This window comes from Bombina bombina, chromosome 2 (genome assembly GCF_027579735.1).
Source record: "Bombina bombina isolate aBomBom1 chromosome 2, aBomBom1.pri, whole genome shotgun sequence".
NCBI classification, from domain to species: domain Eukaryota; kingdom Metazoa; phylum Chordata; class Amphibia; order Anura; family Bombinatoridae; genus Bombina; species Bombina bombina.
The window spans coordinates 475220297-475245305 of record NC_069500.1 but is presented as its reverse complement, the minus strand read 5'-3'; the positions used below and the strand labels follow the sequence as shown (position 1 = coordinate 475245305).

Here is a 25009-nt window from a genome sequence, read left to right as displayed (position 1 = left end):
AATTTCAGAAATGCATATTTTAGCTTGAGAGCTGTTTAAATAGCTATGCTGGGTTCTAAATGTGGACATTTATGTTTTGATACAATTCTCAAAAAGATCTTGTGTGATTTCTCTCCATGGGGTAGATTCTACCCAGAAGTTTCCGACTCACTGGAAACTTAAGTTAAGAAGCAGCAGTCGTAAGACGCCTGCTCCCTAACTCGTCCGCCACCTTTTAGACACCCCCTGCTAGCAGCCGATTGCTTGTGCAATGTTAAATGCTGACAGCGTATGCTGTTGGCATTTAGCGATGTGGGGTGGACACGATTCGCTACAGCGAATCATGTCCGTCCGCCATTTGATAAATGTACCCCCAAAGTGTTGTGTGTTGCAAGTAATTGACTTTAGCTTATCTATACAACAATAGGTAAGATCTAGTCAGGACCTGTAAATATCAGCACCCTTATTACAAACAAGACATCAAAACCATCATCTATTTATCCCAATAATAATAACTTAGACCTCCCTCCCCAAATACACTGACCCCTTCCAATCCTAACCACATCATCCTGGTTTCTAATTTATTTGCTATTAACCACTCACCCCCAGTCTATTCCTGGGCCTAATTACCCATAACTGCAACTTCTCCTACACCTACTATGTTAACTCCTTCCTACCCAAAATGCCATAACTGAATAGCCCTGACCTTGTTGCTCTCACCCTATATAAGACCCACCATGCTCAGAGGAACTACTTGACCCATGGGACATCCCTATACAATATGACTACTCATATAACCCATAACCCCCATGCGCAAGGCCAAATTTAAAATTAACACTCTAACCCAAAAGAACACCCCCTACCCTACAAAACTAACAATAACAAACCCACAAGAAGCAAGGTTGAGAAAATTAGTCTGCATTTACCTTCCAACACAAAGTAATAGGAGAAGAGAACAGAACGAGAAGACAAAGAAGCAGATGGCCATAGTCTTCTTTCGGCCAACTCTGTCAATAATCCATAAGGTCACCAATACCCCTGCAGGTAAGGAGAGAGATAAGCGGAAAGTACATTCAACTAAACATTTTATGATATGGCAGGGAAAGGCCATTTGGCTACAACAACTACCATGTTAATGTTCCATATTTTAGAAATAATTTTATGGATTCATGTTTATTAGCTTCTGCCAATTCTTTTGGAGAGATTTCATGAAGCAACGTTGTAAATTATTATTTCAATTTAATTGTAATGCTCCATAATGTAATGTAGCTTTGATTACATGATCAAGGAGATAAAGGTACATTGCACCTATACAAAGTGCTACAGTCCAGATATCAGACTTGAAAATACAAAGTGGTACAGCAGGAGGCGGGACACCTCCTCTGAGGAGCTTGTAACTACCCAGAATATACCTTTTTCCGGAAAGCATTACTTTGTTTAATATATGCTTGCAGATAATTGAACATACTTGTGCACAGAATGCAAAATCCTACATTAGCCTCAATATCAACATTGGAATTTACATTAAACTATCTGTGTTGGAAGAATCTGCAGATGGGAATGTTGTATCAGTACTGACCTGGAAATTCAGAAAGAGTGGTCCACAATAAGTCTTTATAATCTTCACCAGTTAAGTATTCACAGGCTAGGCTGCATTTTGGCTTGACAGTCTTCCTATGACTGGAAACTGCAAAAGTCAGTACAAAGGTTCCTGGATATTGAAGACTGAGATTTAGCTACCAGATTAGCTTATGTCATATTACATGTTAGTGAAGGTTAAAAAAACAAAACAAGTTTATCTGTTTGAGATTGTTGACGACCAATGTATGTGTTCCTATACAACTTGGTCTTCTTGGATGGGTAACTGAGCAATTGATTATATAACCTGTGCTGTACTTAAGAATTCATAGAAATCTGGCCTATTTGAGGGCTCTAGGGACAAAAGGTCGGATGATTTAAAATAAATTCCTTCCAGACCCTCAAAAATGGGCAAATCATGACCAGTGTTGAACTTGTCCTTTGGTACTGTGATAACTATGTGTAATTTTTATCTAAATATCTGCCTAATTCCTACTAACATCACTTATAGAATTTTTAGACACAATAGTCATTTGCAATGAATTATACTTTCTTGATTGATTTAACTTTTCGTAGAAAAAAAATCTAACATTTGCTCTTATTCTCTGAATATTTTCAGGTTCTGCAATGTTTAAAAACATGATGCCAAAACTACATTATACCAGGCTAATTTTATAATGTTATCATTATGCTTTTAATCCTTCCATTTATGCAAATAAAAACAAAACACTTAGTCGTTATTTATGTAGACTTACTAATAAAAAAAAAAGGTTAAATTAATAACCAGTTATCAAACAATAAATTATAGTCACACCATTCTATAATTCACACCTCTGGGTGTTTTCTAACCAGAGAATAAGAAAAGAAATTCTGCAAGAGGTTTTAAATAAAATTCACCGATTAACGACTAATGTACCCTGTAACAAGTCCATGGTCGTTAAGGGTTTTACTAGCACAGCTTCACTGGCAGGGACAAAGCTGTGCTAGTACTGAATGTCTCACTTCCGGAGGCATGCAGATATAGCAAGGTCTTGCCACAGCAGCAAGTTCTGCACTATTTCGGGCACATGTATGTGTGTATCTGAAGGACAGCCACAGTCGTTAAGGTGTTAAAGGACATTTAAGTGTACTACTAATGTTCCAAGTCTATTTGTTAAATCGCAACAAAGGGGTTAAACTGGTTATCACGTAGTTGAAGTCCCGCCTGGGAGCTGCAATAAACTGCTGGTCCTGAGCAAAAAAAAAAACAGCAGGAGAACCATTCAGCAGTGACAACTTTACATCCTGTCAATCACCAGCTATGTTGAGCTCAGCAGGTACAGTGGTTGTGGCATCTAGATGAATAAAAAAAAATATGTATGCTTACCTGATAAATTTATTTATTTCTGGACATGGAGAGTCCACAACGTCATTCCAATTACTAGTGGGATATTCAAATCCTGGCCAGCAGGAGGAGGCAAAGAGCACTCCAGCAAAGCTGTTAAGTGTAACTGCCTTACCCATTTCCCCCAGTCATTCAGCTGAAGGAAATGGAAAAAGAAAAAAAAACACAAGGGTGAAAAGGTACCTGAGGTTTACTCAAAAAAACTGCCAAATTATAATCAAAAAAGAGGGTGGGGTTGGGGAACTCTCCATATCTGGAAATAAATAAATTTATCAGGTAAGCATAAATTTAGTTTTCTTTCCTATGACATGGAGAGTCCACAACATCATTCCAATTACTAGTGCGAACCAATACCCAAGCTAGAGGACACGGAATGAACAGAGAGGGAGAAAAAGGCAGGAGGACCTAAACAGAAGGCACCACCGTTTGTAGAACCTTTCTCCCAAAGGAAACCTCAACCGAGGCAAAAGTATCAAATTTGTAGAATTTGGAAAAAGTATGCAAAGAGGACCATGTTGCCACCTTGCAAATTTGTTCCACAGAAGTTTCATTTTTGAAATCCCAAGAAGAGGAGACAGCCCTAGTGGAATGAGCCGTAACTCTCTCAGGAGGCTGCTGTCCAGCACTCTCATACGCCAAACGAATCAAACTCCTCAACCAGAGAGACAGAGTAGCAGAAGTGGCCTTCAGACCCTAACGCTTTCCAGAAAAAAGAACAAACAGGGCAGAAGATTGCCTAAAATCTTTAGTAGCTTGTAAGTAACATTTTAGCGCCCGGGGGGGGGGCGGAGCTAGAGGTTGATCTGAGTAGCAGAACTTGTAGAGAAGCGAGCTCTGTCTTAAGAATACCTAATAAACACTAAATTAAGGTGAATCACTGGACTTAGGCTGAAGTAAAGACCCTTAGGTGGCTGGTTGTACTGGACAGAACACTGGGTTTGCAAGTTTGGTGAGACCTGAGCGAGCTCCAAACTTCCGGAATCATCCTGACCGGTACAATATTAGGAAAGACCGGGGCTGCGGCCTACTCCGGAACTTACAACAACAGGCCAAAACTTCGGATACACTCAGGATAACACCCGGTGAGCTAGTAGACAGATCCAGGGATTAGCATCTGTGACCCAATAGCAATATTCACCTATGATATAAGGACACAGAACTAAAGGCCAACACACAGGCAGTGTTGATACTTATAAGCTGCCAAACATAACACCACCTGATTCAAATACCAGCTAAAATAAGGAGCCTTAGAACCGGACCGAGGCCATACTTCACACAAGCCAAATATAAAGGAGCAGTAAAAACGTCTTCTGTGAGGGGTAAGTGGCGGGAAAATCGCCATCTTTGTTTACACTAACTATAAAGAAAGGCCCCATAGCAAGCTGCAGACTCTAAAATATACTAATTAATAAAGACTGAACTACCTCTCAAACAAACACCCTAGCTTGTGTTTTTTGCCTTTATCACAGGCTGCTTACATAAACAACAAACCAGTACTGAAAAAGTCTTGGGGCTGCAGGCCCTCTCCATACTGTTGCCTACCTCCTCCTTGCTTTAATTCTATACAGGCTCTCTCTGTGCTAAAGATGCTGGCGTAAACCATCAAGCTGGCACCTGGGGGGACTGTGTCTTCATCATATTTGTACCTATTTTTTCTAACCTTAAGTTGATCGCTGTGCACATCTATCCCCCATGTGACTGAACTTGGACTCCCTCCATACTCATATACTATGTCTCAAGCTGATAAACGAAAACCTAAAGTGACACCCCATCCAAAAAGAACAGTAGCAGACCACTTCAAAGATCAACCTTCTACAAAATCTCTATCAAAATCTCTATCACCAAGAGATACCCATCCCTTACTGGACGAGAACTATTCAGAGAGCAGTATGGATTCCCAACAACTGTCACCTGATAATTTGGCTTCTAATATAGTTGACTTCTTGACCCATCGCATGAATATGCTACAAGACTCCTTGACCAAAGAAATAAAGAGTTCCGCAGCTGATCTCCGTAGAGACATAGCGGCGCTGGGGAAACGTACGGAGACCTTGGAACGGAACACGAAGATTTAGCCATTGACCATGCTAATCTCCTGTCCTACTCTCAGAACTTGTCTGTCCAGATTTCAGACCTTGGCTGATATGGAAGACAGGTCTAGACGCAATAATTTGAGATTCAGGGGAGTACTGGAAGAAGTTTGATCAGCTGATCTGGAGCAGTTCATCCTGGAATTATGCCAACACCTTCTACCTACACTGGACCCTCCTGGTCTCATTCTGGACAGAGTCCATCGAGTCCCCAGACCACAAAATGTCTCCCAGGTTAAACCAAGAGACGTTCTGACCAGAGTACATTTCTTCACCCATAAAGAAAGAATTCTTCGCGAGATGGCCAACCACCCAAACCTACCATCAAAATTTCGGCAAGTGGTGATATTCTCAGATATCTCATCATATACCCTCCAAAAAAGAAGGACATTTAGATCTATCACCCAGACCCTACGGAATGGAAACATCAGGTATTGTTGGGGATATCCCAATAAACTCATAGTCTCTAAGGATGGTTCCACCCATACCATAATGACTCCAAAAGAAAGCCTGGCCCTTCTTAAAAATTTGGACTTGTCACTTTCTCCGTATCAAGAATCAAGAGAAACGCCTACATCCGCACTTCAAACAACAGCACCAGAGTGGTGCCCTCTACCACAGTGATCGACTACATAATGTCTCTAGTATATAAATAGTATTTCATTGTATTCTACTACATAGTTAACTGCCTACTATCCTAGGTATACCCACTGTATCATCTTACTTCCTGTTACACATTTATCGGACCAGGATCTGATAATAACCTAGGATAGTATTGATATCACTGATAAGTTATATATTTCTTAATCCAGTACTGCAATGTTCTATTGACTATGTATTTCACATAGGATGTTCATGTTGTATACATTTTGCCTCCCGTTATTTGTTTCTACCTATGCAATTTTACACTAAAATATTACAAGGTATAAATTACCTTACTTGTTCTTATTCCCCTCCCCCCTGAGGTGCCAGTTTACCACCTCTGTTACTTTTAACAGTAATATAACCCCCCTACCCTCAGAAATACTGATAGTATTATCCCCTGTTACAGGGACCAAGGAGGTCACTCTTCATTGCAGTTGTACCTCTTCCACGGGTGGAATAGCATACCACCCTTCCTGAAAAATCCTCTACAGCATATAATTCTTTGTCCATAATACTAAGAGTTAACTATAGCCTAGCTATCAATTGTTTCTAGTAGACAAGAACTTAGAAATCTTGAAATAACAGCTGTTAGCCTAATAGTACAATACGCCAGTAATACAGGGAGTGCAGAATTATTAGGCAAATTAGTATTTTGACCACATCATCCTCTTTATGCATGTTGTCTTACTCCAAGCTGTATAGGCTCGAAAGCCTACTACCAATTAAGCATATTAGGTGATGTGCATCTCTGTAATGAGAAGGGGTGTGGTCTAATGACATCAACACCCTATATCAGGTGTGCATAATTATTAGGCAACTTCCTTTCCTTTGGCAAAATGGGTCAAAAGAAGGACTTGACAGGCTCAGAAAAGTCAAAAATAGTGAGATATCTTGCAGAGGGATGCAGCACTCTTAAAATTGCAAAGCTTCTGAAGCGCGATCATCGAACAATCAAGCGTTTCATTCAAAATAGTCAACAGGGTCGCAAGAAGCGTGTGGAAAAACCAAGGCGCAAAATAACTGCCCATGAACTGAGAAAAGTCAAGCGTGCAGCTGCCAAGATGCCACTTGCCACCAGTTTGGCCATATTTCAGAGCTGCAACATCACTGGAGTGCCCAAAAGCACAAGGTGTGCAATACTCAGAGACATGGCCAAGGTAAGAAAGGCTGAAAGACGACCACCACTGAACAAGACACACAAGCTGAAACGTCAAGACTGGGCCAAGAAATATCTCAAGACTGATTTTTCTAAGGTTTTATGGACTGATGAAATGAGAGTGAGTCTTGATGGGCCAGATGGATGGGCCCGTGGCTGGATTGGTAAAGGGCAGAGAGCTCCAGTCCGACTCAGACGCCAGCAAGGTGGAGGTGGAGTACTGGTTTGGGCTGGTATCATCAAAGATGAGCTTGTGGGGCCTTTTCGGGTTGAGGATGGAGTCAAGCTCAACTCCCAGTCCTACTGCCAGTTTCTGGAAGACACCTTCTTCAAGCAGTGGTACAGGAAGAAGTCTGCATCCTTCAAGAAAAACATGATTTTCATGCAGGACAATGCTCCATCACACGCGTCCAAGTACTCCACAGCGTGGCTGGCATGAAAGGGTATAAAAGAAGAAAATCTAATGACATGGCCTCCTTGTTCACCTGATCTGAACCCCATTGAGAACCTGTGGTCCATCATCAAATGTGAGATTTACAAGGAGGGAAAACAGTACACCTCTCTGAACAGTGTCTGGGAGGCTGTGGTTGCTGCTGCACGCAATGTTGATGGTGAACAGATCAAAACACTGACAGAATCCATGGATGGCAGGCTTTTGAGTGTCCTTGCAAAGAAAGGTGGCTATATTGGTCACTTATTTGTTTTTGTTTTGTTTTTGAATGTCAGAAATGTATATTTGTGAATGTTGAGATGTTATATTGGTTTCACTGGTAAAAATAAATAATTGAAATGGGTATATATTTGTTTTTTGTTAAGTTGCCTAATAATTATGCACAGTAATAGTCACCTGCACACACAGATATCCCCCTAAAATAGCTATAACTAAAAACAAACTAAAAACTACTTCCAAAACTATTCAGCTTTGATATTAATGAGTTTTTTGGGTTCATTGAGAACATGGTTGTTGTTCAATAATAAAATTAATCCTCAAAAATACAACTTGCCTAATAATTCTGCACTCCCTGTATTGTACAAACTAAGCTGCCTAACTGTCTTTTTGATTGTCATACCTATAGAACTGGTGACCAGATCCTATCCTTCCTCCGGCAGCTGTCAAGTGAGCAGCTCTGATTATTCACAGTCCTTTCAGGTGTGATGAGAAATTCCCTCCCCGATCCCTATCCCACCTCCCACCTTCAAGTAGACACTACCTTCTATCTCTCCTTCTATCCTTCTACTTTTTTCAGTTATGGGTGAAACCTGCCAAAATCTGACATTTGCCACCCTTAATGGAAAGGACCTAAATTTGCCAACTAAACGTAGCCTGCTGACCAATCTTATGAAATCCCTAAAAGTCCATATTATCTTTTTAGAAGAAGCAGTTCCCAAGTGACAGACAGCACACACCTGATGCTCATGGTAGAGGGCCACTGCAAACACCTCTCAGCAATATATAGTCAAATGATTTCCACAGCACCAAAAAAGATAGGAGAATAGTTGAACAAACTTAGCTTTTATTGATCCATTTCAGCTTATACAAAGCACTTGGCACACAGCAGCAAAAAGCGACGTTTCGGGCTGTTAACCCTTACTCATGCTTTACTCAAGCATGAGTAAGGGTTAACAGCCCGAAACGTCGCTTTTTGCTGCTGTGTGCCAAGTGCTTTGTATAAGCTGAAATGGATCAATAAAAGCTAAGTTTGTTCAACTATTCTATCTTTTTTGGTGCTGTGGAAATCATTTGACTATATCTTTTTAGAAGAGACTCATTGGTTAGAATCTCACCCAGACCCATTCAGATCAGATAGCTGTCTTAATATATAGATCAATAAGTTTTGAACATGTCTATGATGAGGATGACCACTGTAGATGGCTAATACTAATCTGTAAATTGAATGGTTCTCTGTTTACATTAGTAAACATTTACGCCCCCAACCAATCCCAGCCTAACTTCTTGAAAACTCTTCTCTTCAAAGTTGAATAGGTTAAGGCTGGAACAATGGTCTTAGGGGGTGATTTTAATATGGTTTGGGCCCATTAAAGGATAAATGGGTTCAGCTCAATAAAGACATTGATTTATATACAGTAAATACAGCTACGAAATTTCGATCCCATATTGAGCACTATAATTTATTCGATATATGGCGAGCACTACACCTGGGCAAACAAGATTAAACATTCTTTTCTAGGACCCACAACACATACTCTAGACTGGACTACTTTTTTACCGACTCATGGACCCTCAACAGAGTTAGTTCATCACACATACGGGTATGTTCGTGGTCTGACTATAACGTGTTACTTTTTACTCTCACTACTGACATGACCAAATCCTCTAAACCTTCCTGGAAACTGCCTAAATGCTGCTACATAACCAAGAATTTAAAGCTTTTCTTCCGACTTCTATTGCAGAATTCCTATCGATTAACGAAGACCCTCAGATCTCATATCAGATCCTATGGGCCTCCCTAAAAGCATTCATCAGAGGCATCGGCATACAGAAACAAGCATCCATGAGAGCTCAGAAAAGAAAGTGCCCCATTAGGCCTTTTGGTCTCTTCATTAAGGGAAAAAGAATCCATCAATAAGTCTTCTCCCACAGCACAATTGGCGTCAGAAATTAAAGCTTTAAGAGATCAAATTGCCGAAAAAGAACTAGAAAGGGTTAGAGATGCTTTCACACATTTTAAACAATTAATGTACTACCAGGGCAACAAAGCTTCTACCATGTTGGCCAGCAAACTACGGGGGAGAATTCTTGCAATAGATAGAGGAGACACCACAGTCACTTACCCTAGAGATATTAGTGAGGCATTCGCTACTTATTACTCTAAGCTGTACAACCTTAATCGGCCACACACGAATCTGAACCACCGTCACAAGACATTATTTCATTCTTAGATAAACTAAAACTCCCCTCTCATACCAATTCAGCCAGAGAAGAGTTATTAACGCCCTTCACAGTAACTGAACTTAATACAGCTATTAAACATATGCAAAATAATAAAGCTCCGGGCCCAGATGGCTACTCGGCAGACTTCTACAAGATGTTTTAAGTGAATCTAAGTTCGACCCTCTTGAAATTATTTGCTGAAGCTCGAGATCAGGGATCGCTTAGAAAATAATTTTTACAAGCCACCATCCTTGCCATATTGAAGTAAGGAAAGGACCCTGCCCAATATAGCAGCTATAAACCCATCTCGCTGATAAACCTGAATTCTAAATTATATGCCAAACTCTGGGCTAACCGCCTGCGCCTTCTCCTCCCCAGTCTTATGCACCCAGACCAAGTAGGATTTACATTCGGTAGGGAAGGCCCTGATAACACCAGGAGAGTACTTAATATTCTTTCAGAATCCTCTAGACTAAAACATTCCATGCTGGCCCTGTCCTTAGATGCAGAAAAAGCGTTTGACAGGGTCAGATGGGAATACTTATGGCTGGTACTACACCAGTTTGGAAAGTATCATAGCTATCCAAGCATTATACTCCAACCCATTGGCCATAGTTAAAGGCCTAGGATTTACCTCCACTGAGTTTTCCATAACAAATGGTACACGACAGGGATGTCCCCTATCGCCCTTAATCTTCACCCTAGCTATTGAACCCCTAGCACAAGCCTTTCGTAATTCACCACAAATCCGAGGAGTCTCAGTAAGTCAGGAGAGTGAAAAGATCGCACTCTTTGGGGACGATATAACGCTATTTTTGTCTAGGCTCTCTACCAGCAGTATTCAAAACTATAAAAAGTTTTAGTAAGTATAGCTATTACAAAATAAACATCTCCAAAACAGAGGCTTTGCCCATCCATATCCCTGAATTTGAATTAGATATTCTACAAACAACCTACGATTTCCAGTGGTCTACAGATACAATCAGACATTTAGGGTTACAATTAGGCCCAGATGTAAAAATTAGTAAAAGACAAAAACTACAACCATATCTTCCGAGAAATCTCTTCCCTCCTAAATTCATGGAAATTCCACAAAATTTCATGGCTAGGCTGTATAGCCTCGTTGAAGATGTCAATCCTTCCCAAAATCTTGTACTATTTCAGATGCTTACCTCTTAATCTTTCTAAGGTGAGACTAAACAAATTCCACTCATTATTTCAGACCTATATATGGGGATCCTCAAGGCCGAGAATAGCAGGGAAAATATTACAAAAAAAATTTGATCAAGGAGGGATTGCTATGCCCAACGTCTCCCACTATTATGAGGCCGCCCGTTTGACACATATTTCTGCATGGTCAGACAAAGGAGAACCACAAAGATGGAAGGCTATAGAACAAGCAACCTTACCGATAGGGCTAGACCTCAGTGACCTTCCCTGGATTCCAACCTATCATTTAGGGGTAACAAAGATTAAAAATGAAATAGTACTAGAAAATCTAGGGGCCTGGCACTCCCTTAGACACCTGTCTGACATAGCACCCCACCCCTCACCAGTGCATTCAATACAGGGTCTTCTTACTACCTCCCAGATACACATGGTACCCACTGGAATACATGGAACGTACAGACAGCTCTCAGCTCTATATATCTGACACTCTCCCAGGAGACTTTGCACCTCCTTTTTCCGAATCCCCCCCCCCCCCTTGGTTCCAGTTTGAATGTACCAGACTATATAAATGGTTATTATCCTGGGGATTCCCCAAATCAAATTGGCTCCCATATACTAACTGGGAAAAAATGTGGCAATCCAAAACTAAATTACCTAAAGCCCTCTCATGGCACTACGCTATGAGTCAAGCATCATGTAATTATGACAGGATTTGTCAGCTTCGAGCATGGGAATATGACATGTCTATTACTATTTTAGATAAAGACATTCAACAAGCAACTATACTCACAAAGAAAACCCTACACTGTGTGAATTCTATCGAATCCTATATGAAAATTCTCCTACCCTGGCTAGACTATCACAGATGTTCCCAAACCAATCCCCCTTGTGCTGGAGAAACTGCGGAGAGAGAGGCCCAGACCTCCACATTTGGTGGAGCTGCCCAGCACTGGTCCTTTGTTGGGGACAGTTCTTTCAAATATTTAAAGACATGGGGATTACCTTGAGACCTGAAATAGCCCTGTTACACATTTTCCCTCCCAAAATTCCAAAATCTCAATCTAAACTAGTCATCTTCATTTTAGCGGCTATGAATATTTGCATAGCGAGAGCCTGGAAACAGTCTGCACTCCCTGAGATTTCAGCGATACACGAGACAATAAAATACTTTGCTAAGATGGAAATTAGTTTTTATCTTACATTGAACAAAGAGGATCTGTTTTGGGATATTTGGGAACCTTGGTTCCAACTACAGCGAAACACTGGACAAAGTTGATAAAATCTAAATTCTTCTCTTCCTCACCTTTTGGTGAGTTTTATATACCCTAATCTGGTCCCCTTCCTACATCCCTCTCCCCCCACCCCACCCCAGCCCACTCACCATGCCTGGAACTGTTCACATAGACACTTAGAGAGTTTCCCTCATGGAAGCCAGAGCACAAAAATCTAAATTCAATAACCTTTATGTAGAGATGATTATAGCTCACTCAAAACATTTACTTCTAACTAAGGTTCTCTAAGTTGTGTGAAAGATCACCTGTTTTTCCTAAAAATGTTATCATACTAAAATGTTTAAGCAGCCTATTATATCTAAACATGTTGTAGTGAATGTTATTATGTGCCACTTACCGATGTTTATCATTTACTAAGAACTATAATATGTGGACTTGGATTAGTGCCAGTTGCACTCCCAGAGGACCTCCCAACACAACTCTGCTTTTATTGGACTCTGTTGCTTAGAAATGGACGCTGAACTAGAAACTGGCACTTACACGATCCTGTCCATATGTATTTAATGTTTTTGTGTTCATGAGTTGTCATTCTAGTAGTTGTACTACTATTTATGTAACTTCAACTTCTAAATAAAAAATTAAAAATTAAATAAAATTTTTTTAAAGAGCCCGCACAACAAATTATGCAAAAGACGTTCCTTTTGAGAAGAAGGATTAGGACAAAAAGAAGGAACAACAATTTCCTGATTAATCTTTCGATCCAAAACCACCTTAGGGAGAAACCCCAATTTGGTACGGAGGACCGCTTTATCAGCATGAAAAATAAGATATGGGGAATCACACTGTAAAGCTGAAAGCTCAGATACTCTGTGAGCGGAAGAAATGGTAACAAGAAACAAACCTTTCCAGGACAACAATTTTATATCAACAGCATGCATTGGTTTCAACGGAGCCTGCTGCAAAACTTTAAGAACTAAATTAAGGCTAAAAGGGGTAGCAACCGGTTTAAACAGAGGCATGATTCTAACCAGGGCCTGTACAAAGGCTTGAACATCTGGTAATTCGGCCAAATGTTTGTGCAAAAGGATAGATAACGCTTAAATCTGACTCTTTAGAGTAATGATCGATAAACCCTTATCCAGACTTTCTGAAGAAAAGTCAAAATCCAAGGAATCCTAACCCGGTTCCAGGAGAATTCCTTAGATTCACACCAAAAAATATATTTACGCCATATCTTATGGTAAATCTTGCGAGTAACTGGTTTTCGAGCCTGAATCATAGTTTCAATAACCGCTTCAGGAAAACCATGTTTTGACAGAACTAGGCGTTCAATCTCCAAGCAGTTAGTTTCAGAGAATCTAGGTTTGGATGGAGGAAAGGACTCTGAAATAGAATCCTGCAAGGCCATGCAGGAGCTATTAGAATCACTGATGCTCTCTCCTGTTTGATGCGAGTGATGACTCATGGAAGGAGAGCAAGCAGAGTAAACAGATAAGCCAGAGAAAACCTCCAAGGAACCGCAAGAGCATCTATCAGAGCTGCCTGAGGATCTCTTGACCCTGAACCGTACCTCAGAACCATGGCGTTTTGTCGGGACGTCATGAGATGCAACTCTGCAACCCCCCACTTGAGGGGTTATCTGAGAGAACACTTCCGGATGGAGAGCCCACTCCCCAGGATGAAAGGTCTGTCTGCTCAGAAAATAGGCTGATAGGGCATTGAAGATAGCTCTCAACTCCAAGATGTTTATGGGAAGAGAGGACTCTTTCCAAGACCACAGGTGTTATGTTTTCTGTCAGGTCTTTTGCAATTTATGAATAAAGTTCAGACAATGATATGAACTAAAATGTTGTATTTGTAGCTATTTAAATAATCCAAAACTCTTATTGTCAGAAGAGCAAGGAAAAGGATTAAATAGCGTATTTAATCCAAATTAACAGGCTAAATAATAATAGCACAACTCACAGTTAACTTTCACTGTAGTTGTAAAATAGCTCTTCTTAAATAAATACAAGCTTTAAATGGTGCTGCTGAGAAGGCAGTAAGTGGTTAAATTGTTGTTACTAAGCAAAGTTAATAAATCTCAAGTTTAAGCAGAGAAGAAGTCTGATTATGCAAACAGAGTTGTTCCGGTATTTGTATATGTAGTGAATGTAGTCCTCATCTTTCTCACTACCAGTTTAATCAGCCTCATCTTTCTCACTACCAGTTTAATCAGCCTCATCTTTCTCACTACCGGTATTTGTATAAGCAAAGTCTTTATGTGGAGTTAAGCAAACATGCAATAGAGTATTAATCAAGGCTTTTGATACTTGCGGTTTGTAGATAACTCCTCCGGTTCTTAGTTTCAGAGAGGTGATAAATCCTTTAAGCTTCTCCGTTGAAACCAACTGTTTGCTGTTAGTATTCCTTGAAGCAGTGTAGGAAGCAGGGTTAAAGGCTGTAGATGCGGTAGCTTGTGTAAACAGATTGGCGTCTGAACGCTGTCTGCATATGCCGGCCTGGTGTCGGCTTGAATGACGTCACAGAGTTGCTATTCAGGAGCGGAGTGCCGTTTGTAAGCTGAGAGGTGAGAGTTCAGAATACAGATCTTCTTGATATGTTAAAGTCTTTAGAATATGCGAAGAAATGTTAATTGAAACAAAGTCCCAATGTGGATAAATGTTGAGACAGTTGAAGTGACTTATTTAATCACTAAAGGCTGGATAACAGGATAACAGAGGAGAGTCCTAACAACTAACTTTCCCTGTTACACTAAAATAATCAAGCAAGCAAATAGGGATCAGATGGTCCTTTTAAGGGTTGTGGAAAGGGAGGTGTCAGAAGGATTTAAAGAGAAAGGAGATCATAACAGATCCCCCCGTTCAAGATCGCATCACAGGGAGTCCTGGACCAGGCTTCAGGGGATGTCGAGAATGAAATGCAGCCAATAGACGTGGAGCATTCACATCAGACACAGGAACCCACAAATCCTCAGATGAAGCGTAACCCTTCCAGTGTACCAGATATTCAAGGGTTCGATTACGAACTCTAGAATCCAGAATACGACCAATTTCATACTCATCCTCTGCTTCTATTAATGAAGTACTGTCAGAGACATCAGCGTCCAGAGAACCTGCATCCCCCTTAAAAGGTTTCAAAAGAGAGACGTGGAAAGATGGGTGGATGGCTAGAGAGGTAGGTAACTTCAAAACAACAGCATTCTCATTTATGACCCTTGTGATAGGGAAGGGACCAAGGAACTGGGATGCTAATTTCTTGCTGGGGACCTTCAATTTGATATTTTTGGTTGACAACCAAACCAAATCCCCCACTTTATACGAGGGTGGCAAAGCATGCTTCCTGTTATAGTAGATCTTTTGAGTCTCCTTTGCATTCTGTAGATGTTTTTGTATGGTAACAAAGTTGTCTCTCAATTTAATTGAGTAGTCCAGAGCTGAAGGAGAATTCGAACTGAAACCCATCTTCGGGAAACTAGATGGATGATACCCATAGGTGGCATAAAAGGGGGAGAAACCAGTTGAACTGTTGACTGAGTTATTGTAGGCAAATTCTGCCATTGAGAGCCAATCTGCCCAATCATCTTGTTGTGTAGAGATGTAACACCGTAGATACTGTTCGAGGGTTTGATTAAGTCTTTCAGTCAACCCATTTGTCTGGGGATGAAATGCCGTGGAATATTTAGGAGAGATCTTTAATTGAATGCATAAATTTCTCCAGAATTTTGAAGTAAATTGTGATCCTCGATCACTTAATACGGAAGTAGGTAGTCCATGAAGTTTTACGATGTGAGAGAGGAATAATTTAGCAGTAGTTGGAGCAGATGGTGTTTGTTTTAGGGGTATAAAGTGAGCCAATTTGGTCAAGTGGTCTACGACCACCAAAATGGCTGTATAACCATTTGATGGAGGAAGTTCCACTATGAAATCCATACCGACGATTGACCATGGCCTATCGGGTATGGGTAGTGGGCTAAGTAACCCGAATGGTTTATAGTGAACCTTCTTTTTCATGGAACAAATCCGACAATGAGATATGTATAATAGAAGATCTTCTTTTAATCTAGGCCACCAAAAGTATCGTTTTATTAGATCATAAGTTTTATTTATTCCTGGGTGCCCAGAAAGGGGTGAATCATGATACTGCTGCATAATCTGTTTTCTTAAATCAGTTGGTATATATATTAAGTTATTAAAAGTGAAGAGTCCAGTTTCAGGATCTTTATGACATTCTTCAGGAATAGAAAGATCCTTTTGTTGACTTGATAAAATTTCATTCTGAAGAGTAGATATTATTCCGAGGATTTTATGTGGAGGAATAACACTAAGTTTCTCTTCTTCTGTTGGAGCTTGAAGAGATCTGGAGAGAGCATCTGCTTTTGTATTGTTTTTTCCGGGTCTGTATTGTAAGAGAAAATTAAAACGGTCCAAAAAGAGAGCCCATCGTACTTGACGAGATGATAATGTCTTATTTCTTTTTAGATATTGAAGATTACGATGATCTGTGTAAATTGTAAATGGAGTTGAAGTGCCTTCTAAAAGATGACGCCAATGCTCCAATGATGATTTAATTGCCAATAGCTCCTTATCGCCTATTGAGTAATTCTTTTCAGCTGAATTTAATAGCCTAGAATGGAATGCCACAGGATGTAACTCTTTTGATTCTTCGTCTTGTTGAGATAGTATAGCCCCTATTGCTACATTAGAAGCATCCACCTCCAATGTAAAAGAACGAGTAGGGTCAGGTAATCTTAAAATGGGAGCATTGATGAACTTCTCCTTTAAGAGTTGAAGAGCATTTTCTGCGTCTTCATCCCATTTGAACTTTTGTTTACCTGTTAGTCTAGTTAGAGGTTGTACTATAGCTGAGTAATCTGATATAAATTTCCTATAAAAGTTAGAGAATCCTAAAAATCTCTGTAGAGATTTAGTAGTATGAGGAGTTGGCTAATGAAGGATTGCATTGACTTTTTCCGGATCCATTGATATCCCAGATGGTGTGATTATATAGCCAAGAAATTTTATGGTGTGTTTATGGAATTCACATTTTTCCATTTTTGCATATAGGTGATGTTCACGTAAGGTTGAAAGGACCCATTGAACATGCCTCACATGTTCCGTGATATCCCGTGAATAGATGAGAATATCATCGAGATACACTACCACACAGACGTCCATGAGGTCTTTGAATATTTCGTTAATGAAATATTGAAACGTTGCCGGTGCGTTAGTTAAACCAAATGGCATAACATTATATTGGTATAAGCCATACCTTGTCTTGAAAGCAGTTTTCCATTCATGACCTGATTTTATGCGGATGAGATTATAAGCACCCTTAAGGTCGAGTTTGGTAAAGATATTGGCACCATTCAATCTTTCAAGTAATTCTGGTATCAGTGGTAATGGGTAACGATTTTTGATAGTGACTGCATTTAAGGCTCGATAATCAATAATAGGACGTAAAGTCCCGTCCTTATTTGTTACAAAAAATATGGCTGAAGCTGTTGGAGATGATGAGGGTGATATAAAACCTTTGCGTAAATTTTCATCGAGGTATTCTCGAAGGTGTTGTAATTCCTTTTGTGAAAGTGGAAAAATACGGTTTGTAGGTAATACAGCCCCGGGTTTCGTGTCAATCGGACAATCAAACTCTCTGTGTGGAGGTAATACTTCAGCTTTTTTGAGGTTAAAAACGTCTGAGAAATCTTTATACTCATTTGGAAGAAGGAGGTCTAAATGATTAATGGTTATATATGGGTGACAAGTATCAGTACAGAATTTAGAATTAAAAGTGATCTGATTGGTAGACCAGTTTATGGTGGGATTATGTTTTTGAAGCCAGGGATACCCGAGTATAACTGGGTGTACTGAACAAGGGATGATGTCATATGTAATGTATTCCTTGTGTCCAGTGTTGGTGATAGTGAGTAAGGGTATGGTCTGGTGTGTAATTGGACCTTTGAGGAAATGTGACCCATCAACAACACGCACAAACAATGGAGTGGTTTTTTGCACACAAGGAATTTTATTAAGTGACACCAATGCTTGATCAATAAATGTTCCATAAGCCCCGGAATCAATTATGGCCACTTCCTGGAACTGATGTTGATCCCACTGTAACGACAAATTTAATGAGAGATGAGTATACTCTTTTATGGGAGGTTTAATAGTCATAAGTAATATCTTACCCTTCTTTGGATGATTGAGTTGAGGACAGGTTGATACATCGTGGTCTTTATTTGCACAGTACATGCATAATCTTCCTATACGTCTTCTCAGTTTTTCTTCACTGGTCAGAGGTCCCCTAATAACTCCTATCTCCATAGGAACAGATGAACTGGTAGACCTTTCAGGGGTTGAGGGATAATGTTTTCTCAAACTTGAATCACTATGTACTCTCTCTTGTTTTCTCTCTCTGTAACGGCGATCCATTGTTATACATAATTTAAATAAACCTTCTAAAGTATCAGGGAAATCCACCTTTGAGAGATCATCCTTTAGATGCTCAGAGAGTCCCAAACGGAACTGATTTTTTAGACTGACTGAATTCCATTCAGAATCCGTTGCCCAAAGTTGGAATTCAGCAATGTAGTCTTCTACAGCCCGTTTACCTTGTTTTAGGGAGCGTAAAGTGTTCTCGGCTGTCTGTTGTTTGTGTATGTCTTCATACAATACTGCCATGTTTTGGAAAAAAGTATCCAGGGAGTTTAACATAGGATCGTCAGATTCAAAAAATCTATCCGCCCATGCTCTAGGCTCTCCAGATAGAAATGAGATAGCGGTACATACCTTAACTTTATCATTTCGGAATGTACGTGGCTTCAAAGAAAACATTAGCATACAAGCATTTTTAAATTCTCTGAATTTCGAGCGGTCACCAGAGAAAGTGGCTGGGGGGTTAACTTGTGGTTCAGGAAACTCTGTTGCCTTTTGAGTGAGAAAGTCATTAATAATCCTCCTGAGAGTGTTGTTCTCATTTTGCAGCGCAGTCATTCCCTGAGCTAATAAGTCAACCTTTTGATTTAGAGAGGTTATTTGATTACTCATCTCAACTGGATCCATATTAAGTTACAGTTGAGACTCTTTTACAGGCTTGATTATTCTGTTATGTTTTCTGTCAGGTCTTTTGCAATTTATGAATAAAGTTCAGACAATGATATGAACTAAAATGTTGTATTTGTAGCTATTTAAATAATCCAAAACTCTTATTGTCAGAAGAGCAAGGAAAAGGATTAAATAGCGTATTTAATCCAAATTAACAGGCTAAATAATAATAGCACAACTCACAGTTAACTTTCACTGTAGTTGTAAAATAGCTCTTCTTAAATAAATACAAGCTTTAAATGGTGCTGCTGAGAAGGCAGTAAGTGGTTAAATTGTTGTTACTAAGCAAAGTTAATAAATCTCAAGTTTAAGCAGAGAAGAAGTCTGATTATGCAAACAGAGTTGTTCCGGTATTTGTATAAGCAAAGTCTTTATGTGGAGTTAAGCAAACATGCAATAGAGTATTAATCAAGGCTTTTGATACTTGCGGTTTGTAGATAACTCCTCCGGTTCTTAGTTTCAGAGAGGTGATAAATCCTTTAAGCTTCTCCGTTGAAACCAACTGTTTGCTGTTAGTATTCCTTGAAGCAGTGTAGGAAGCAGGGTTAAAGGCTGTAGATGCGGTAGCTTGTGTAAACAGATTGGCGTCTGAACGCTGTCTGCATATGCCGGCCTGGTGTCGGCTTGAATGACGTCACAGAGTTGCTATTCAGGAGCGGAGTGCCGTTTGTAAGCTGAGAGGTGAGAGTTCAGAATACAGATCTTCTTGATATGTTAAAGTCTTTAGAATATGCGAAGAAATGTTAATTGAAACAAAGTCCCAATGTGGATAAATGTTGAGACAGTTGAAGTGACTTATTTAATCACTAAAGGCTGGATAACAGGATAACAGAGGAGAGTCCTAACAACTAACTTTCCCTGTTACACTAAAATAATCAAGCAAGCAAATAGGGATCAGATGGTCCTTTTAAGGGTTGTGGAAAGGGAGGTGTCAGAAGGATTTAAAGAGAAAGGAGATCATAACAACAGGCCCTGAGCCCTTAGAGGGCCCCAAACAGCACCCCAGCCTGACAGGCTGGAGTCCGTAGTCACAATTTCTCAGGAAGGTCTCAGAAAGCAAGTCCCCCGAGACAGATGTTCCTGTGACACCCACCATGAGAGTCTCTTGTTAGAGGGTCCAGAGTTATCCTTTGAGATAAATATGAATGATCCCCGTTCCATTGACGGAGCATACAAAGCTGCAGCTGTCAAAGATGGAACTGTGCAAAAGAAATGATGTCCATGGATGCCATCATCAGACCAATCACATTCATGCATTGGGCCAAAGATGGATGAAAGGCAGACTGGAGAGAAAGGCAGCAAGCAAGAATCTTGTCTTTTCTGACCTCCGTCAGAAAAATCTTCATGGACAGGGAATCTATTATAGTCTCTAAGAAACACACTTTCTTAGATGGAACAAGATAATTTTTTTTCAAAATTCAGTTTCCACCCATGGGAACGAAGAAAAGACAACAGCAACTCTGTATGATATTAGGCTAGTTGAAAAGATGACGCCTGAACCAATATGTCGTCTTGATAAGGCGCCACAGCAATTCCCTGGGATCTGATCACAGCCAATAGCGCCCCCAGAACCTTTGGGAATATTCTGGGAGCCATGGCCAGACCAAATGGAAGTGCAACAAATTGAAAGTGCTTGTCCAGAAATGCAAACCTCAGATACTGATGGTGTTCCCTGTGAATGGGAACATGAAGATATACGTCCTTCAGGTCTATGGTCATCATAAACTGACCTTCCTGTACCAAAGGAAGAATGGAACGAATAGTTTCCATCTTGAAGGACGGAACCCTGAGGAATTTGTTGAGGCACTTGAGGTCTAGAATGGGCTGAAAAGTTCCCTCCTTTTTGGGAACCACAAATAGATTTGAATAGAATCCTAGACCCTGTTCTGCTAGAGGGACAGAAACAATTACTCCCAGAGAGTATAGGTCCTTTACACTGGAATCGTGGGCGGAACCTTCATGCTGATTTAGAGTCAGTAGAAGGATTATTGTTTTGTTTCCCCTTGTTCCAGGGCTGGTTGGATTTCCAAAAAGATCTGAGTTGATCTGGTTTTGAAGAGGAAGAGGGGGACTTTTGTCCCTTAAAGTTACGAAAGGAACAAAAATTAGAAGTCTGACAACCTCTAGGTCTATTTTTCTTGTCCTGAGGTAGGAAAGATCCCTTTCTACCCATAATTTCTGAAATGATCTCTGCCAGACCAGGTCCAAACAGGGACATCGGCCGACTAAGATTTTAACCACGGAGCCCTGCAAGCTAGAACCGTGAAGCTAGACATCTTAGCTCCCAGAAGAATTATCTGCATATTGGCATCACAAATAAAAGTATTGGCCAATTTGAGAGCCTTGATGCTATCTTGTATCTCCTCTACTGTAGTTTCCTCTGTATCGCACCTATAAGATGCAGCTCCTGCAACCGTAGCAATACTCGATGCTGGTTGCCACTGTAACCCTTAATGGATATACATTTTCTTTAAGTATGCCTCAAGCTTTTTATCCATTGGGTCCTTAAAAGAGCAACTATCCTCTATAGGAATATAGTTCTCTTGGCAAAAGTAGAAATAGCTCCTTCTACTTTAGGAATAGTCCACCATGAGTCATGAATAGAGTCAACAACAGAAAACATCTTCTTGAAAACAGGGGAAGGGGAAAAAGGAACTCCTGGCTTATCCCATTCCTGAGCAATAATTTCAGACATCTTCCTTGGGACAGGAAAAACCTCCTCAGAAGATGGGGAATCATAAACTCTTTGCGGGGTTGACAGCACCCGAAGGTTCAGAGCCGTCTAAAGTAGTTAAAACCTCCTTCAATAGTAACCAGAGATGTTCAAGCTTAAATCTAAAAATTAACCACTTCAGATTCAGTAGATTTTTCTGCTAAAGTCTCAGAATCTGAGAGTTCACCTTCAGAAGCTACTGAAGAATGCTCCTCATCAGACATCTGAGCAAGAGTGGCTAATGCAGTCCTAGAGTCAGAAACCCTAGAATCAGGCAAATGTTTGGATTTTCTTTTACACTTACCCAATGTAGGGAAAGCTGACAAAGCCGCTGTTACGGCAGAAAAAACCTGAACGGCAAAATCCCAGGTAAATAAACATCCCCAGGTGGATAAGAGGACATAGAAGGCACAGAATGAGAGACAGTTAATGCTTGGGGCATTTGAGGAGAAAGCTGAGGCATATCATGCACAGCATCATCCTGAGAGACATTTGGCTAAGAAGGGAGTAATTTATCTTTAAATTTTAAAGTCTTTGATAAACATGAGGAACAAAATTTGAGCCTCTAAACACACTAAACACTTGTCCACAGACACTGACAGATCTAAATCAGGCTCCATTACTGTAGTCACAGAAAAAAAACATAATTTATGTAAGAACTTAACGGATAAATTAATTTCTTTCATAGTGGCGAGAGTCCATGAGCTAGTGACGTATGGGATATACATTCCTACAAGGAGGGGGCAAAGTTTCCCAAACCTCAAAATGCCTATAAATACACCTCCCACCTCACTCATACCTCAGTTTAACGTATAGCCAAGTAGTGAGGTGTAAAAAAAGGAGTAAAAAGCATACAAAAAGATGAACTGGAAAAATAATGTGCTTTATTCAAAAAAATATAACCAAAAAAAATAGGGTGGGTCTCATGGACTCTTGCCACTATGAAAGAAATTAATTTATCAGGTAAGTTCTTACATAACTTATGTTTTCTTTCATGTAAGTGGCAAGAGTCCATGAGCTAGTGAGGTATGGGATATAATACGGAAGATATGGAAGCCCACAAGTCACTAGAGAGGGAGGGGATAAAATAAAAACAGCTATATCCGCTGAGAAATTAAATGCAAAAAAAATTAAGTTTTCTTAAAAATGTAAAAAAACTCAAACCAAAGGCACTAGAATCAAATTGAGACAGTTGCCTTAAGAACCTTTCTACCAAAGGCTGCTTCCGAAGAAGCAAACACATCAAAATGGTAAAACTGAGTAAATGTATGCAAAGAAGACCAACTTGCTGTTTTGCAAATTTGATCAACTGAAGCTTCATTCTTGAAAGCCCAAGAAGTGGCAACTGATCTAGTAGAATAAGCTGTAATTCGCTGAGGCGGAGACTGCCCCGCTTACAAATAAGCTTTGTGAATCAAAAGTTTCAACCAAGATGCCAGAGAAATGGCAGAGGCTTTCTGACCTTTCCTGGAACCAGAAAAAATAACAAATAGACTAAAAGTCTTTCTGAAATCTTTAGTGGCTTCAACTTAATATTTCAAAGCTCTTACCACATCCAAAGAATGACACAAGGAAGGAACAACAATTTCCCTATTAATGTTGTTAGAATTCACCACTAACAACATGTAAACAACGTCTGCAAAACAGTTTTATCTTGATGGAAAATCAGATAAGGAGACTCACAAGAGAGAGCAGACAATTCAGAAACTCTTCTAGCAGAAGAGATAGCCAAAAGAAATAACATTTTCCAGAAAGTAATTTAATATCCAGAGAATGCATAGGGTTAAAAGGAGAAGCCTGTAAATTTCTCAATACCAAATTGAGACTCCAAGGAGGAGAAATAGATTTAATTACAGGTTTGATATGAGTCAAAGCCTGAACAAAACAGTGAATATCAGGAAGCTTTCTATGAAATAAGACAGAAAGAGCAGAAATTTGTCCTTTCAAAGTATTTGCAGACAATCCTTTATCCAAACCACCCTGAAGAAACTGTAAAATCCTAGGATTTCTGAAAGAATGCCAAGAATAATCATGGGTGGAAAACCATGAAATATATGTTTTCCAAACCTGATGATAAATCTTCCTTGAAACAGACTTATGAGCCTGTATCATAGTGCTAATCACTGAGTCAGAGAAACCTCTATGACTAAGCACTAAGCATATCATTTCCATGCCTTCAAATTTAGAGATTTGAGATCCTAATGGAAAAACAGCCCTTGAGACAGAAGGTCTGGCCTTAAAGGAAGTGGCCAAGGCTGGCAACTGGACATCCGGACAAGATCCGCATACCAAAACCTGTGAGGCCATGCAGGAGCTATCAGAAACACATAAGATTGTTCCATTATGATCTTGGAGATTGCCCTTGGAAGACGAACCAGAGGCAGAAAAAGGTAAGCAGGTTGTTAAAACCAAGTAACTGCTAAAGCATCCACTATCTCCGTCTGATGATACTTGGACCTGAAAAGGTATCTGGGAAGCTTCTTGTTTAGACGAGAGGCCATTAGATCTATTTCTGGAAGACCCTACATCTGTACAAGATGAAAAAACACATCTGGATGGAGAGACCACTCCCCCGGATGTAAAGTCTGAAGGCTGAGATAATCCGCTTCCCAATTGTCTACACCTGAGATATAAATTGCAGAAATTTGACAAGAGTTGGATTCCACCCAAGAAAGTATCCGAGATACTTCTTTCATTGCTGAAGGATTGCGAGTCCCTCCTTGATGATTGACATATGCCACTGTTGTGATATTGTCTGTCTGAAAATGAATGTAAAGTTCTCTCTTCAATAGAGACCAAGCCTGAAGAGCTCTGAAAATAGCACAGAGTTCTAAAATATTGATTGGTAACCTTGCCTCTTGAGGATACCAAACCCCTTGTGCTGTCAGAGACCCCCAGACAGCTCCCCAACCTGTAAGACTTGCATCTGTGGAGATCACAGTCCAGGAAGGACGAACAAAGGAGGCCCCTTGAACAATAAGGTGATGGTCTAACCACCAAGTAAGAGAGAGTTGAGTTTTGGGATTTAAGTATATCAGTTGTGATATCTGAGTATAATCCCTGCAC

General features: G+C 40.0%; 1 protein-coding gene across 1 annotated transcript in view; it reads right to left on the bottom strand.

Annotated features, from left to right (window-relative positions):
• SVOP (SV2 related protein) overlaps positions 1 to 25009 on the bottom strand; it is a 149403-nt gene that overhangs the window by 21812 nt on the left and 102582 nt on the right. The window contains exons 12-13 of the mRNA XM_053702135.1: positions 1559 to 1666; positions 906 to 1017 (exon numbers count right to left, since the gene is read on the bottom strand). Of these exons, the coding sequence (XP_053558110.1) occupies positions 906 to 1017; positions 1559 to 1666 (220 nt within the window). The remainder of the gene's footprint in view (positions 1 to 905; positions 1018 to 1558; positions 1667 to 25009) is intronic.